This window comes from Grammomys surdaster, unplaced genomic scaffold (assembly GCF_004785775.1).
Source record: "Grammomys surdaster isolate TR1022 unplaced genomic scaffold, NIH_TR_1.0 254, whole genome shotgun sequence".
Classification (NCBI taxonomy): Eukaryota; Metazoa; Chordata; class Mammalia; order Rodentia; family Muridae; genus Grammomys; species Grammomys surdaster.
Window position 1 is genome coordinate 2,527,668 of NW_021604695.1, and position 16,149 is coordinate 2,543,816.

At 46.1% G+C, this 16,149-nt stretch overlaps 1 protein-coding gene across 1 annotated transcript in view; it reads right to left on the reverse strand.

Annotated features, from left to right (window-relative positions):
* Positions 1–12,296, reverse strand: part of LOC114627468 (vomeromodulin-like) — a 17,805-nt gene extending 5,509 nt beyond the window's left edge. Inside the window, exons 1-13 of the mRNA XM_028775297.1 lie at positions 12,032–12,296; positions 9,562–10,060; positions 9,151–9,252; positions 8,419–8,574; positions 7,580–7,664; positions 7,173–7,230; positions 6,379–6,449; positions 5,053–5,199; positions 4,330–4,452; positions 4,101–4,168; positions 3,815–3,845; positions 2,637–2,697; positions 1,872–1,951 (exon numbers count right to left, since the gene is read on the reverse strand). Coding sequence (XP_028631130.1) covers positions 1,872–1,951; positions 2,637–2,697; positions 3,815–3,845; positions 4,101–4,168; positions 4,330–4,452; positions 5,053–5,199; positions 6,379–6,449; positions 7,173–7,230; positions 7,580–7,664; positions 8,419–8,574; positions 9,151–9,252; positions 9,562–10,060; positions 12,032–12,296 — 1,746 coding nt within the window. The remainder of the gene's footprint in view (positions 1–1,871; positions 1,952–2,636; positions 2,698–3,814; positions 3,846–4,100; positions 4,169–4,329; positions 4,453–5,052; positions 5,200–6,378; positions 6,450–7,172; positions 7,231–7,579; positions 7,665–8,418; positions 8,575–9,150; positions 9,253–9,561; positions 10,061–12,031) is intronic.
* Between the last annotated feature and the right edge of the window lie 3,853 nt (positions 12,297–16,149).

Genomic DNA, 16,149 nt, shown 5'->3' on the forward strand with positions numbered 1-16,149 from the left:
CCCATCCCCTCTCCTTCCTCCACCCCTCCCCCCTCCCCTCCCCTTCCCCATCCCCTCCCCTCCCCTCCCCTCTCCTTCCCTTCCCTTCCCTTCTCATCCATCCCCCTCCTCAACACCCTCCTTTCCTCTCCTCCCCCTATCTAAATAGACAGCTATGAAGCAGGCATTTCACTATTTAGAATATCCTCCAAGTGACTACTGTTTTGGGTTTCATTCAGGGTCACATGGCTAGGACTGTACTTACTGACCTGGGACATAAAAAGCCTTTTCTGCATGGTTTGTAGTGGTGTCAGGCTCTGATCCATCTCATGTTTTGTGTTTAAACTGGGCTTCTCCATTTTCAACATGGAGAATTTGGGTTCCAGCTCTGTTGGTCTGGATTCATAATGAAGTATTTAGAGTTGGGGACTATGCTATCTTTCCATCAGCAAACACGGTAAGTGTCTTCAGTGGGGAAGAGGTTAATATAATATGACTTCAGTGTTAGAGGACCCAGGCTGTGACCTGTTGTTCCTTTGATCTCTAGGCCTGTGGCTAGCAGTGCGTGGTCATGGGAAACAAAGTGCTCACAAGAGACAGGCCTCCCCATCTGCTTGAAGGGCAAGCTCCCAGTGACCTAAACAACTACCTCAGGCAGCACAGGTCCCTCCTCCTAATAGCACCAGGTGGGGAGCAAGGCTTTACCACCTGAGCCTCTGTGAGGCACTCCAGATCCACAGTAAGACAGGGAGGTGAGGGGCAGAAAGGTTTAATCATTGTCGCCCAGAGCACCCGAGGTCACGGGATTTAGTTGTCTCATGTTACTCTTCATCCCCAAGTAAGATGCTCTTTGCAAGCTCATGACTATGCCCCAGCGTTGAGGAACCAGTCGTCTCTCACTTTTGCATGCAGGGAGTGTTTATTAAGGAGCTGATTACAACAATGCTTGTTTCCTCCAGCTGTTCTTGTCCTTGTCACTCAAGGCAGAGAGGGGATCCTGGGTGTGCTGAGGAGACCATTGTTGTTGTCTCCTGAATCATAAGGATGGGGTGAAAGAGGCATGGAAACATCCTCAGGGGGTTTTACTGTCCTTCAGTACTTTAGGTTCAGTGTGCTGGCTTCAGCTTGCTGCCTGAATGTCAGTCTGAGGAGAGAGGAAGACAGTAGTTTCTGCCTTTAACTCTGGAAATTGACTGCAGGCATGAGAATTGCCAACTTATCTATCCCAACAGATCGCCATAGCACTGCTTAAGGGAAGGGGAGCGGACACCTGCCAGTGAGCACCCTGGAGTGGTTAGACTATGAGAGAAGGAATTTGAAGGTGAATCCTCTGGCAGGAGGGGATCCATGCAGATGAGGTCAGGATCCACACAGAGACAGCAATCATATGGCACTGACTCCTGTGTTCACAAGATCCCGAGTGAAACAGCTGCTGGCATTGGCACTATGCTGGCTGTTTAGTAACTGTACTGTTTATGGCTATCACATAACCTACTGTGGGCTGTGTGACTTGTCACTGTAGCTATAGCTGAGATGTCATTCATCTGGTCTGTGGTCTGTTCCCTGGTCAGGGCTGGCTTGTGGTAATGACACCCTCATAGGTTCAGTATAAAAGAATGGGATTATGAAGTGTACAATTGCTGACATTCTTTCAGTCAGACACTCTTGGAATTGATTTGGGCCCAGCTGTATGGAAGTATGGGGTCAAGGACAGCTTAAGGTTTGAGTCATATGAGAGAAGCTGCCATTTCTGAGTCACATTTCACACTGCTTGTATAGGTAGTTCAAGAGTATGTGCAAGGTCTTGTGTGTGAGGCAAAGCAGAGAAAGCAAAGAAAGCAAAGTGAAGCGAAGCAAAGCAGAAACAAAAGAACTGTATTTCTGTTACTTACTGATCTCAGCAATTTGACATTGGAGTTGGTTAAAGTATTTGAAGTCACTCCATCTGGAATATTCATTTTTTTATGCAGTTCTGAAAAAGGAAGTATCACCTTGTGACAGGAGTTAAGGGAAATGACAACCTGATTGGCTGGTTTGACCACAGTCACACATGGAATCACTGACCTGTATGTGGCCCTAGGAGGAGTCACTGTCACACACATTTAACATGGTGGCATGAATACTGCCCATCCGAGGCTATAGGATGGTGTATGGGAAGAGAGGTCTTCAAAGCAGGTGGGAACCTGGTGGACTCCTAACACTGATGACTAGCGATGGACTGACTAGAGTGCCACACTCATTTTCAGTGCACTATTTGGCACTACAATAGAACTAACTAGGGATGTATACACCTGGCATGTGGCACTGTCATCATTGTTGTCCAATGAGGTATGACATAGCTTTGAAGTGTCATAACCCTAATGTCTATAGGGGTGGGTGACCCAGGTCCACCATGCAGCTGTATACGCTGATGGTCATAATCCCAAGACACCAGTGGACAAGGCTTCTTGGGAGGCTACTTGATGTGTTTTCCCTATTAACCATGACTTGCTGTCATTTTTGAAAGAGAAGGTGCTATGTATGTATGTATGTATGTATGTATGCGGGCAGATGATGGGGTGGCCTAGTACTTGTTGATTTGGGGCCTTTATGTGTCCTCCTCCCACCTCTCATGGGCACCATCTATGCCAACAGTCACTGTTATTAATTTCACATACCATTGAATTTGGACCAGGCCTTCTTTGTGACTTCAGACATAATGTCTTCTACTTCTGCCTTCTGCAAGACATGGGAAGACATTTTCAGTAGAGCCTTGCAGTCCTGTGCTTGGCCTAAAGCCCCAGGAGCATTACCTCAGGCTGCTGGTTCCTATGGTTCTCTAGTTGACAGATCTGTCATGTGTCAAGATCAAATGTGGAGATGGATCTCCATGTATCTTAGGGGTCTTGACTTTGGAAGTTTTGGGAGTCCCTATTGGGTGTTGTTTCCCTTGTGACTCCTTGAGGAGTGATATTGGCCTGATCAGTGTCACTCTGCTACATGTACAGCAGGTGGCCTTAGGACATCAGGAGCAATTTGTAGGCTACAGGAAGGAGGACTGGCAGTGGCTGGTCACTGCTGCCTGCTCTGATGTGAGTTACATGTAGGTCTGAGTCTGTCTCTGACATGCTGGTCGTTCTCTCTCTTGTGACCCTCCTTTGAGAGCATGAGGTGTTGCTCCTACACCCATGCTTCCTAACTGCTCACCCTCCTCTGTGGAAAGTCACACTACTGCAGTACTGGGTTTGGGTGCTACTGTAGGAGTACTCTACTCTCTGCATGTAGTGGATGCTCCTTACACTCTGCCCTTTAACATCCCGAGTTTTACTGTTTGCTTATAAACGACTGTGTCCCCTGTCAATGAGTAGCGGAGTGAGGTCAGGGGTCAATCCTACTCAGTTCTTTTTAACTTAGCCATAGCCTGGAAAGCTCTGTCACTTCCCTGCTAAGGAGAGGTGGAGGGATTACTGGCCTTGGAGTCACCATAGAATCAGCTGCTTCCTGACTCCCATTTCTCATTGTGTTAAAGGGACACATTTTCTAATCTCATCTCTGGGCACCTGCTGTGGGTCTCTCTCTTGCGCGTGGCACCAGACTTTTAGTGTCTTCTGTCTCCTTTTATGTGTTCGTATGTATGCTCCTTGTAGCCTCCACCCAAATGTCAGTTGGGAATGGGCAGCTATGGTTTAAGAGCTCCTCAGAGAACACATTAGGAGTCTGAGTTTCTGTTATACAGTAGGTGTGTGCTCTAGTCCCCATGGGCCTCTCTTTCCCCCAGTCTTGAATCACTGTGTGTCTGGCTTTGACCTGATTTCCCACCTATCATGGGTCAGTATACAAGGACATGTCAACTTACAGCCTCGGGGGGTACCACACTGTGCTCAGACCTGTCAGCAACAAAGAACAGAGAACCATTAGGTACATGAGAACAGTTCTACTCAAGTTTAGATTTCAAGTTTAGAGTTCAAGTCTTATCTGAATTGATTTCAAGTGGGTCAGCTGTAGGCTAGGCACTGCTTGGCAGAATAGTCATGGGAATGAGATCATGTACGCCTTAATTCCCTATTCCTGTAATGATTGAATTATTTGCCCAGACCCAGATCCCTTCCTGCCTGTGTGTTCCACAGGGTCTGTTGTAGTACCTTGTGAGTTTGATGTCTGGTACCAGTTTGGAATTTGAAATCTTGCTGCCATGGGAGATGAATAATTTCTGAAATGACACAAGAGAGCATGTGTGAAACAAGGGGACCTGGCCTTTCCCTCTGCTGTGGGGACACCAAGGCGTAATGGGCCTCAGGCTTTTGGAAAGAGTTCATGCCCCTCATCCAAGTCCTTCTTCCACCCCAGTATCCTTCATTTCTCAGCACTCACCGTTTCCCCAGTGGCAAAGTTCTCTCCATCCTTCCTTATGTCAACCTTATACAGGACTCTGAGCACATTGTTTTCCTGGGAGGCTAATACTATATGGGTGATTTGTGCTTCCAGGCCACTCATCTGTTGTGAAGAAGAAGACTTCAGTTAGTGTGGGGAAGAGGACAGAGGTGCTGTATCATGAGGCAGGCATGTGTCCTTCTGTCTTTGTTAAGATACTGCATTCTGGTTTGTAGGCTTGGTTGCCCAGTTTGGGTTCTGGCACAGCTGAGAAAAAGAAATGCCAGGAGCTTTCCCACCCCTGGTCTCTGTTTACTTCAGTGCGTGGATGTTGGGGCAGCGACCTTGTGAAATGTTCCTTTCCATCAAGCCTTTCAAAGATGGAGTGTGTTTCTCTGCCCTTGTCTTAAAAGCTCTCTGATGACCATGGTGGCCTCTGGTGAAGATGCTTCTATGCTATGACACCTGTTGATGGTATGTAGGTAAGCAGATGACACACAAGCACTGTTTATGTTCACTGCCCTTCCCCTCCCCTGACCCCTGACTCCTGAGCCTGTTTCTGATGCTCCACTGATGACATCAAGGCCCCATCCTGATCGCTACGTTTAATGTGTGTCCTCTGTCATTGGTCTTTTCAATCTTTGCATGAGTCTTTTTCTCAAAGTGACAGTCTCAGCTGATATCTAGGGTAGTGCAGACTTGTGGCTGATCGAGTACACTCACCTGAACAGAACTCTGCTTGGCCACGTGTTTTACAAGTGTCTTCAATGTTGAGGAGGAGATGGTTACTGCAATGCTGGCGTTTTTGGGATCTGGAGGCAGCCGACCTCCAGGCACAGGTACTGTTTTGTTGCCTATATTGGCTTTAGCCTAAGGAGGGGAAAGCAGAGGAACATTTTTGTGAGTTCACCAGACTATCCTAGGTGTGAAGGCCCTGGGTAAGTGCAGAGAGAAGATGCCTTAGTCTTGGTGGCAGTGTAGCATAGGTCAGGGCAGTCCAGCTTTCTTGAGAGACCACAAATCCTCAGCTGTAAGGGCATAGCCACTTCTGACAGATATCATGGGCATGTGTGTGTTCACATGTCACATCCTCTACTTGACACAGTTCTAAGGGCCATGCTTAGTCATGTTTCAGTCATTTTCTTCCCTCCCCTTCCCTTCCTCTCTTCTCCCTTCCCCTGCCTTCCTTCCCTCCCAAATTTCACAACTCATCGTACAGAGGAGTAAGTTCTAAGATATTCTGGATTTCCTTGAGTATCCTCCCTCCCCCTCCCTCTGTCTTTCTGTCTCTCTCTCTGCCTCTCTGTTTCTCTGTCTTTCTCTCTGTCATTCGTCAATTTCATTCTTTTGTTCTGTATGTTCTCTCCTGTAATATGTCTGAAGTATAACTTCTTTCTGGAAGTGATGTCAGCACATCAGTGAGGAACACCGAGAAGAGAGACCCATGTCTTTCATCACCCATGCATGCACATCTTGTATAGACCTCCTGACTTCTCACCTTGACTGTAACATGTCATACTATGTGCAGGGCCAGGCTCTGTTACCACACATGTAGTGTGTCAAAGGATCTGAACCTCAACTTATCTATGTGCTTTGTGTGTGTTGCAGGTTGTTTGATGAGCCTCATCCCATTTTATGCATCTATTTGTGCTTCAGCAAGTGAGCGGAGCTTTTCTGATGGAGCTCCCGAAGAGAAGCTGAGTTAACTCTGCCTCCCCCTTCCTCACTTGTTTTGGCCTGCTTCTGCCTTCCTGGTTGGGTTGTGGGTGTTTGGAAGGAGCAGGGTGTTTTTGTTTGTTTGTGTGTAGGTCACTGAGAGTGGAGATGTGAGCTGGGTCATGCAATGCTTCTCCCTGTTGAAATGCCTCAGAGGCCATTGTCCTGTGCAGGTGAAGGGAAAAGAGGGTTAGACTGAGCTTGTCCTAGCTGGGCACTCGGGAGACTGAAAAGAGCACATGGTTTCCTTTCCTGACCACCTGATCTCTTTTGTGGCTGAGGTAGGCTTCCACCCTTCATCCAATTGCCATTGAAAAGCCAGTGAATACTTACACAGTAGAGGATGGCAAGTCCTTTGGGAGAGATCCTGGTAGTATGAACTTGGTAACTGAATAAGCCGGTAGCTGCAGAGGAAAAGAGGGGAAGTAATGGAGAGACACAGACAACCACCAATGGCTGCTCTGCCTCAAACTCTGTAGCTCTCATTTTCCTCTAGATATCAGTATGGACAGCTACTTCTGTCTACCTGCCAGTCACTAGATACAGCCATAAATGGCTTCCACATCCTCAGGGATGCTATGAATTGTTGATTTACCAGCAAGGATCTAGGTTGTTTTGTTTTGGTTGAGGAAATGGAAAGACTGGCTAGCTAGGGCCTGCAGTTTGTCTACTCTGGGACTTGAGAAATATGCCCAGTTCCCTACTTCACCTCTCTAGGTGGTTCAACCCAGTATGTCCCACCAACTGTGACTGTTGTGTTTTTAGGGATTCTGTGAGGTTTCCTGGTCTCAGACACTGAGAGATGAGGGCCTGGGCATGCCCTTGATTTAGACTCCATACACTGCTGCCTTTGAAAGGTGTTTGGGTTGGGAAGATCCAGGCAGACCCCTCCCTCAGAGGCACTGGGTCCTATCCTCTTCCATATGTCAGAAGCCATGTACATTGAGAAGAAAGGTCAAGTAGGCCATTGTCTTCTCTCTCTGTGCTGAGGAGACTGTGTAGGTCCTTGTAGTTTTAGAGGGTATCAACCCAGACATCCATCTGTGTGGTGTGTCACCCTATTAATTCCCCCAAGTTGCTGAGGCCATCTCTGTTTGGTCTAAAAGGAACTCTACGGAAGAACTCACTGTTCTTGCACTCGTTGAAGTCATTGAGGACGATGGCACAGGAGTTGGATTTCTCCAGCTGTGAAGTGAGCACATGGAGCTTAGCTGAGAGAGCTTCAGTAGCCTGTCTTGACACACCACGTCCTGCCCTTTCCCCCTTGGCTTCCCCTTCTGTGACACTTCCCCAGCCTCTCCTTGGCTGAAGTTATCCATGGTTGCCATATTTCATGATTTGTAATTCTGCTGCTAGGCAGTATGGTCCAGTTCTTCTGCTTGTCCATGGTGGCCCTTGGGCTCCAGAGAGCCCCACTTTGTTCCTATGTCTCTTCTAGCATCAGGCCGTTTACAGACTGCAAGCTTCTCTCTCCCTGTGTTTCCACAGTTACTTAGCTCTCTGCAGGAGCACCCCTTCCCTTCCCTGGACTTACATTTTCATTGATTTTTGCTGTCAGTACTACTGGGATGACCTCATTCAAGGGCAGAGGCAGAGGCAGAGGCACAGTTTCTGTGACTCTGTCAAAGAACACATGTTGAAGTAAGTGATCCTTGTATATCTAGATTTGTCCATGTGTTAGAGAAAACATCTCACTGATGAAGCAGTCTGGATGAAGCCTGTGTTCTCAATATGTGGAGAACCTGAGCTCTTGGCTTGGTCTTTAAGGAAGATGCAAAGGCACCTGGGCAAAACACAGAACACCTAGTCCCGAGGTCCACCTGGATGGCTTCACCCTTCAGACAGTGGAGCATGTTTGTTCTCAGTCCTGTTTGTTGTCTTGGTGTAGTTGTGGATCTGAAGTCACAACTGTGTAAACTCTAGCTAAAGAAAATGTAATGGATCTTCCCCTGGGCATAGCATAGGGAAGTAAAGAAACTGAAAGCTGGGTCTGTGGGGGTTGAGAAGTGTTTCTACCTTTGTCAGTGTGAACCTACGTCAACAGAGCCTGCATGCTATGGTTGGGCCAGGAGAGGGGAACTAGGCCACTGAGCCACACAGCTGTCAAGCCACATGGTTGCTTTTGCATTTTGAATCTGGTCAGTGTACTGTATGTATCAAGTGTATTGGGTGGGTTTGTAAAACAGGCAGGAGGAATGATGTAATGTAGGTGTGAGAAGACTGTTGTTCAACAAAGTGGGATGTTGCTAGTCAGCTTCTACCTAGTCAGCATTTACGGATTGTCTAGTGTGCTGTGGTGGACCAGTTCACCTCTCAGACCTTCTGAGACACGTTCGAATCCAGCTAGTAATGAAAAGAAAGGTTTTTACTTACGTCTTTACCAAGTTAATGTTCATTTCCTTGACATGCATGTGGGTGTCTTGGACATCAAGGTTGACACATTGGGTGTTGTTGGAGGAAACAGCAATTTTCATTATTACGTCCAGGCTAGATTGAAACTGTAGTAGGGTGACGACTGTTCCAAGCAGGCTGTGGAGAGGAAGGTGAGGGTGAGTGGAGTGGTGCCTGAGATGTGGGGATCCAGCAGAGGCATAGGCATTTGAGAACTTGACTCACTCCCTGGGCCATGGTCCTTCTCTAGGGGAAAGGACTGAGCATCCCAGACCACATGGTCTTTGGTTCTCAGTTCCTTGCCACATGAAGAAGGGCCTGGTCATTTTTTGGCAGCTATTTAGTATTTCACAAACAGTTGTCTTATGAAGCCTTGGGGAGGTCACCCAATATTTGTGGCACAAGCTACCAGACAAATGTTCACCCCCAAGTCTTCGGCTTGGACCTTCTGCATTGAGTAGAAGTGCGTAAGAGACATCTGCCAGGAGCAAGCCTGGGCTGCTACTGATTCTTCAGTCTATGTATATGATTTATATACATATATAACTATGTATATATTGCTTTCTTGAGATAATGTTTTACTGTGTAAGGCTGGCTGGATGTCAAGCCAATCCTCTTCTGTCTAAGCATGTGTCCCTATCGTCTGACTCTAGCATAGGGCAGATGTACCTTCCTCCAGGCTGACCGAGACAAGCATTGTGGAAACACACTCACCCTTTTCCTTCTATGTTGGCAGTAACTGAGGAGAGAACTTCGATCTCATCAGCTCCCATGGTTATCTCCGTGCTGTCCACTGATACTTGTGAGACCTTTAATCTGCAGAGTGACAACAGAGATTCGGTTGTATGTCATGGAAACAGCGTGGCCCTTAGGAGAAGTACCTTTGAGCGGTGAGTTCACCACCATGTGATTTTGGCTAGTCCTATGACCCCGGAATTTTCCTTTCCATCATGTAAAGGTCTGAACTTATAAAATCCTGGTCCTATTTTCCCAAGAGAATTCCAGGTGAAGTAACTATGTTTCTCTATGGAAGGGTGGCTGTCCCTGGGCTTGCTATGGGTTGAGTCTGAGGGTTCTCCCAAAGCAGCTTGTTTGTCCAAAACCCCAGGGTAATAAAGCACTTACTCGAGCAAAGTGTCTTTGATATCCATCTTGAGCAGATCTGTAATTGGCTCCTTGATGCTTTCTGGGACCATATCCCTCACTTTGTCCTCGACAGAACCTTTTAGGTTGCTCACATCTTCAACTATGCCATCCAGAGGCTTTGTGAGTTCAGAGAGCCCTTGCCCATTCAGCATTCCTTTTCCAGGGCCCTTGTCTCCACCAAGGTTTAGTAAGCCACCCAGGAGTTGGTTGCCTGGGAGGCCCTCTGGGATTAGCTGGCCAAGACCACCAGTGGCCTTGGAGCCTGATGAGGGCTTTGAGGAATCCTCGTTACCTTCTTTGCCTAGGAGTCCACCAAGGCCAAGGCCTCCTACCCCTCCTAGGAGGGAAGTGATATCTAAGATGGAGAGCAGGTCAGAGTGCCCAACTGTGTCTAATACAGCCCCAACCAGGCCTTCCAGGTTAACTTCATCACACTTCACCATGTCCTCAATCTGTGGGGGCAGTGTGTTCATGAGGTCTAAAAATGATCAAGAGAAAGAGAGAGAGAAAGATCTGGTGTCAGTTCAGCCCTAGCATCCTTCCTTTCTGGAAGATAGCATCTTGAAATATGGGGCACAAAGGGACTCTGTATCCTGCCTTCCAAGTTCTAGTCTTGTCCCTGCCCTAGATAAGAGTTAGCCTTGTGTCAACCAAATCTATCTTCCATGATGTCAACAGCTCCTTTTAGTCCACACTGATGCTAACCTATGATGAGTGTGTTTTCTTCAAAGGTACATGTGTTCGGCATGAGGGTGGAGACTTATTTGTGTTTGTCATTTTTTCTTCTGTCTTGTTCTCTTTTGTCCTCTTACTTACTTTTAATAAAAATTGTATAAAATATTATTCCACTCACTGGCCCAGGCGCACTTGCACTTGTATTCAGAGTATTCTGGTGTGGTCCTATTATGCGTGCAAAGGGCATCAGGCCAGCATGGTTTTACTTGTTTGTTTGTCCTACTGCATAGTTTCCAATTTCAGGTCTTTTCTTTAGAATATCCATGTCTTCCCTGATCACAGTGTCTGTCTTTGTTGAAGGCTTATTGCTGGATATGGTGCATGGCTTGTACACAAAGGAAAAGTTTATGAGTGTCATTATCTGTTACTAGGCGAAGGGGCTATGGAAGTGTCAGTGTCTTGAAGAGAAAAGAACAATTTCTTTCCATCTAGACCATTGTGTCCCAGGTTCCTCTGGTCTTTTTGCTTCATTTTCACCCCATTGATCTTGTAGATTCTTGCTACGTGAATGTGTTATATTGGAAGGACGTGCCTCTGTGCCTTTCCATTTGCCCAAGACTTGGACATTGGTGGCCAGCAAGGAGCCTATGTTTTTTCCTTGATCTGATTTAAGTAGGAAGAGGGAGGTGAAATCCAGGGTAAGTGTTGAAGAGGCTGAGTCAGCCATGGCTTGGAGAATTGTCAAGTCTCTAGACTACTTTTTTCTCATGCCTATCTTTCTGGCTGTAGTAGTAATGTCATAGAAAAAGGTCAGTGAAATATTGATTGTGATCAGCCTTGCTGACTGTATAGCTGAAGATGATTGGGCCAAGAGATGATTTTGGCTCAACAGAAATGCAGTTGAAGGGAGTCCCTGAAGCATCTTTTCCAACCTAGCTACTCCTTCTCATCCCAAGAGTTCTGTGCCTCGTGAATTGCACTTTTTAGGGATGTTAGTTGTAATCCACTCTACTAGTTCATTGGCTTCTGGTCTCCATCTTTATCCTACCATTCTCTGATGTGTGGCTTTGCCAGACCTGGAGCTCTAGGGAGCTGCTAAGAAATTGCAAGGGGTTCCTGTTGTTATTTGTCCCATGAGTCCTATCCATTTTCTGTTTCTCAAACAGAATTACTTCTTTATGCTCTTAGCCTTTGAGAGTCATGGGAATTAGAGTTTTTATCTCTGAGGACAATGTTTATCTCAGTTAGGAAATGCTGTGGGTTTTGAGAGAACATATGTATTTAAGGGCTTGCAGGACATTGCTAAATTTTCTGTTTTCTGCTGCTAAGCACTGGGCTGAGGGTCAAGGACCTGTGGGAGTTGAGGAAAGGTTGAGGCCCTGCAAGACGGAACCTGTAGTATGACATGGTCTCTAGATGGGAAGACTCAACTGGAAGGCAAATTGTTAGACTGTACAGCATTTGGGGTTTTACAGTTCCTTTGTTCAGGCTAGCATAGCCTTGTCCTGGTCAAACTGTGTGAATTTTACAAGCTGCTTTGCCATTTCCTAGATTGGCATTTCATGAGCTGGATTCATCCTCTAGCTTTACCAGAATTTGTAGGTGCGCCCCAAGGTCCCTTTGCTCTATAGGCACCAAGCATGTGTTCCTGTGTCATCATGTTTAAAGCCACTTGTTCAGGAAGTTGACTGAACTCCCTCTGAGCTCAGAAATGAGCAGCCTTTGGCAAATGTGAACAGGACTCAAGATGAGAGGTGAGATGAGGCTTACTTACATTCATGGATTTTCTCACTGGAGAGGTAGTATCTGGCTACAGGTGCACACTTGCCACCTCTGGATGGAGCTACAGGCCTTTTGGGAGGTAAGACTTGATTGTTGGCTGGACCTTTGAGGACTGGGGAACTTGGGAGTCCTACCGGGAGATTGAGTGGAGCAGGCAGAGCAACAGGAAGATTGTTCACCACTGGGGGTGGTTCCACCAGGTCAAGTGTTCCTGCTTGGATGCTCAACATGATGGCCAAGGCCTGGAGAACCCACATCTTTGTGGCTGAAACCTGAAGAAGAGAAATGGGTCGAACGTCACATTCCAAGGGATCTTAGAGCTGTCCCTGAACTTTGTGTAGATGACTCCCTGGCTCCTGTGAGAACTGTTATTGATATTCTTGACAGCCCCACCTTCTCTGATCATCTGAATTTGGTCTGATACATAGCAGTAAATGTCTTGATGAACACCTCTTTCCTCTTTGTGTTTCTCCCATGGTTCATTGTTCTGTCAGAATCGACTGCAACATGTCAATGTAAACCTAGATGTGTCCTCAGGTCTCTCTTCCTCGGTACATGTGGTACATGTTATAACTTTGCCCTGTCATGTGACGTCACACATCCTTGGTATCATCCCTAGCATAGATGTCCCTGTTTATGGTTTTGCTTTCAGTGTCGAGATTGCACACATGACTTGTCCATTTTACAGTATTGCTCTACCGTGTCCTATGTCCTCTGCCTCTTATCAGGGACCGAGTCGTCCTCTGTGAATGTGTCAAGGTTTGTGTCCTTACCTACAATCTCAGGTCCCTTCCCCCAAGTATCTTCTTAGTGAGTAATTTGTATAGGAGTTTTCCTAAGTAATCCTATCTGATTGTACCAGCAAAACCCATCTGATCCCGGCTCCCCTTGTCTTGGGTGGCATAACTCATTCTCGATAGATTGGACCTGTGCTGGTGACTTCTGGAGATTATTTCCTGCCTCACCATGTCTGTCTCCTTGCTTTCCCTTCAGCTCTAAGTGCTTTTTTCTCTGACATTTACCTCTATTTACTTTTGAGACAGGATTTTATCTTGTGGACATACCTTTCCTGATGCTTGCTTGGTAGACCTGTTTGGCCTTGAAATCACAGAGATCTTCCTGCCTCTGTCCTTCCAGTGTTGGGAATAAAGCTGTGTACCACCTTGCCTGGCCTGTCTTAAATCTAATTCCATGTATCCATTACTTTCTCTTGTTGCATATGTGTTCTAAGTCATGTGTTTAAGCACATGACAACATGTTTGAGTTGGTCCTTTCCTTATGCCATTTGTGTTCCAGAGATCAAACTGAGGTCATCAAGCTTAGTGCCAGGTACTTTGACCAGCTGAGTGATCTGACTGGCCATTCTGTAACTTTTAGAGGGGTGGTGAGGTATGTGCCCATGACTTGTTTCTACAAGATGGTTGGACAGTGGCATTTCTTCCATGTTGCTTGTCAGGTTTTGAAAAATTGTGGGTGTGGGTCTTTTCCCCCACTTTTTGCAAAGTTGTCAAGATTGTCATCTCATCCCTTCAGTTAAATCTGTACCCCAAGATAAGTCATTGAATTTTGGGTAATTGAAATTGGGCCCTTTATGAGTCCCTGATAATAAAATCCATTCGCCAACACTGCAGCCACAACCCCAACTTCATAGAATCGCTACAGAACCTGACTGATATATGGCTCCCGTGGCGACACTATCCACTAATTTCCTCCTTCACTTGTGACTGGTACCACTCTGATAATCAGTTGATACTGTTTCAAAATGTTGTCTCTACTCCCCTCCTCTCATCTTTCAAATCTTGCTTCACCCTAACCTCTTAGCCTACTCCTGTAGTCTTCAGGGACTGAGTCTTCCCAGAACTGAACTGACCCATGTGTGAAAAGTTCTCAATCTTAGAGGATGGGTGCAGGCTTGGGTCTGCATCGTGCACCAGCACTACGTTGCCATCAGCATCAGAAGGTGTTTTCAGTAAAGTGATGCCAGTGGCACATTCCTTGTCTTGAATAAACTGCTGTTTTAAAAATAAATCTCACATTTTCACCAGATTTCTCCCTTTCCTCTCTGACCTCTCAGCGTTCTAATCAGCATGCCATTTGCCTAAGCACATTCTGAGGAAGAGAAAGGCATGTGTGTCTATTAAAGAGTTCATGTGTGCTGAACTGATGGATGTGTCGGGAGTCCAGCACTCAGTTTCCCATTTTCTTAAAGCAGTCTGTTAGGCCTTTGTTATCCCTCAGCCCACTGTAGGCCTAATGTCCTGCAGTTCAGCAGCAGAGGAACATTCTAGATTTCCAGGGAGTAAGCCCTCGCTATCTGTCCAGAGGTGACCTGTTTCATGGTCCTTCTGCCATCCTTTCCCTTCTGTGTGGATTTCTGGGTAGTCCTTACCTTGCCCCTTGTTGAAGGTTTGCTGTCTTCAGAAGCTGCTTCTCCTGCTCCTGCTTCTGCTGTGAACCTGAACCATGTGTTCCCTTTTATAGCCCATCCAGTGCCTCCTTGAAAGGTCATGATGGAGGAAGGGGCCTGATGTCGATGTGCTGATAGGACAGGTGATGCTTTCCAGAATAGCAGCTGATCTTTGTTCTTGCTTTTGTTGGCATGTTCCTGTGCCTGTCAGAGCAGATCTTTGGATGGCAGAGCAGGCACGTCATACAGAATGTGTGCCATGCCTTTAGGAGCCTGATGGATCCTTGTATTGTGTTTTCGACCTTGAGTTGGGGAGAAGCCAATGAATTGAGCTCGTTAATGTGTTTTTGGAGTGTTGTGTAAAGAGTTTTATCTGTCCTCTTCTTATTTTACATCCTCATAACCTTTCTTATGTGTTGCTGCCTTGTATTGTGAAGATGTTGGACAAGAGCATGCAATGTCAAAATGGACAGGGCCACAGATGTGATGACAGTGAGCAGTCCTGTGAAAGGACTTTTATGGTGTTTCATAAGGGTCTATGTATAAACTTGACACCTAACCTTCAGCCCAATGTTAGGCATCCATGGTACAGCTATGGTGTCCCTTTGGTCATAGTTTTATGTGATGGCCTCCTGTCAAATCCTTGGTCTCAGGGATGAGTGACATGAAACATCCTGCCATATGTGAAGGTACTCATGAGTATAGGCTCCTCGAGGATGGATGATTGTAGTCACCAAGTGAACTGATGGTAGTATAACAGCGATCTAAGACTATGTCACGTAGCATAGTTCTATAATTGTGTGAGACCCCTTTCATTTCTTCTTTCTATGGAATTATAACTGGCCTGGCATGAATGAAGAATTGTGTGTGCATTTATGTTTTCATTAATATTCATTCATTCTATGAAAATGTATGTTCATTTAGTGAAATTTGATGATATTCATTTACCACTACCTGCTTCTAGTGCCCTTGCTTCCTCTCCATCATAGCTTCACACTTTCCTTCTTTAGGGTATTTATAGCCTTTGAGTCTAATTAGGGATTTTCGCTCTTGTGTGAGTGATGTACCTGTACTGTCTGCTAAGGAGTGCCACTCCTAGTCACCCATGAACACCTGCTAATAGCTCTTCCAGTAAGGGTAGGTCTTTATGTGACATTGCTCCATCCACACTGGCCTCTTGACTATTTTGATCTTTGGAGGTGTTTTGCAGGTGAGCTCAGCTTGTTAGAAGGGATGTGTGTGACAGGAATGTTCAGAAGTTAGCAGTTCACACTTCTTCCTACCCCAAAACATTGGTTTTGACTTCTCTCTCTCATGGTGTTTCCTGAATCTTGTGTTAGAGAGGTTGGTGTCAATTACCTGTATATTAACACTCACTGTTCCATATACCTCACACTTTGGCCAGTCATGAGGCTGTGTTATGTTTATCACACTCCAAAAGAATTGTCTTGACTAAAGTCAAGAGCAACAGGTATCTATATATGTATACACAAGGATTTAAAAAGTGATTTGACAGCATTGATTTTTAGCAAAATAAGAGTTGTTCTCCTCCCCTGGTCCTATAATCTCCTTCTTCATTTATATTTGACCGGCTTCCAGTAGCAGGCATGAAGTCCCTCTGTGAAAGAGGCCTCACTTCCAATCAGAAAGTGCTTGGTTCTTCCCATAATTATCATTCCACTACTGCACTTGTGGGCACATCT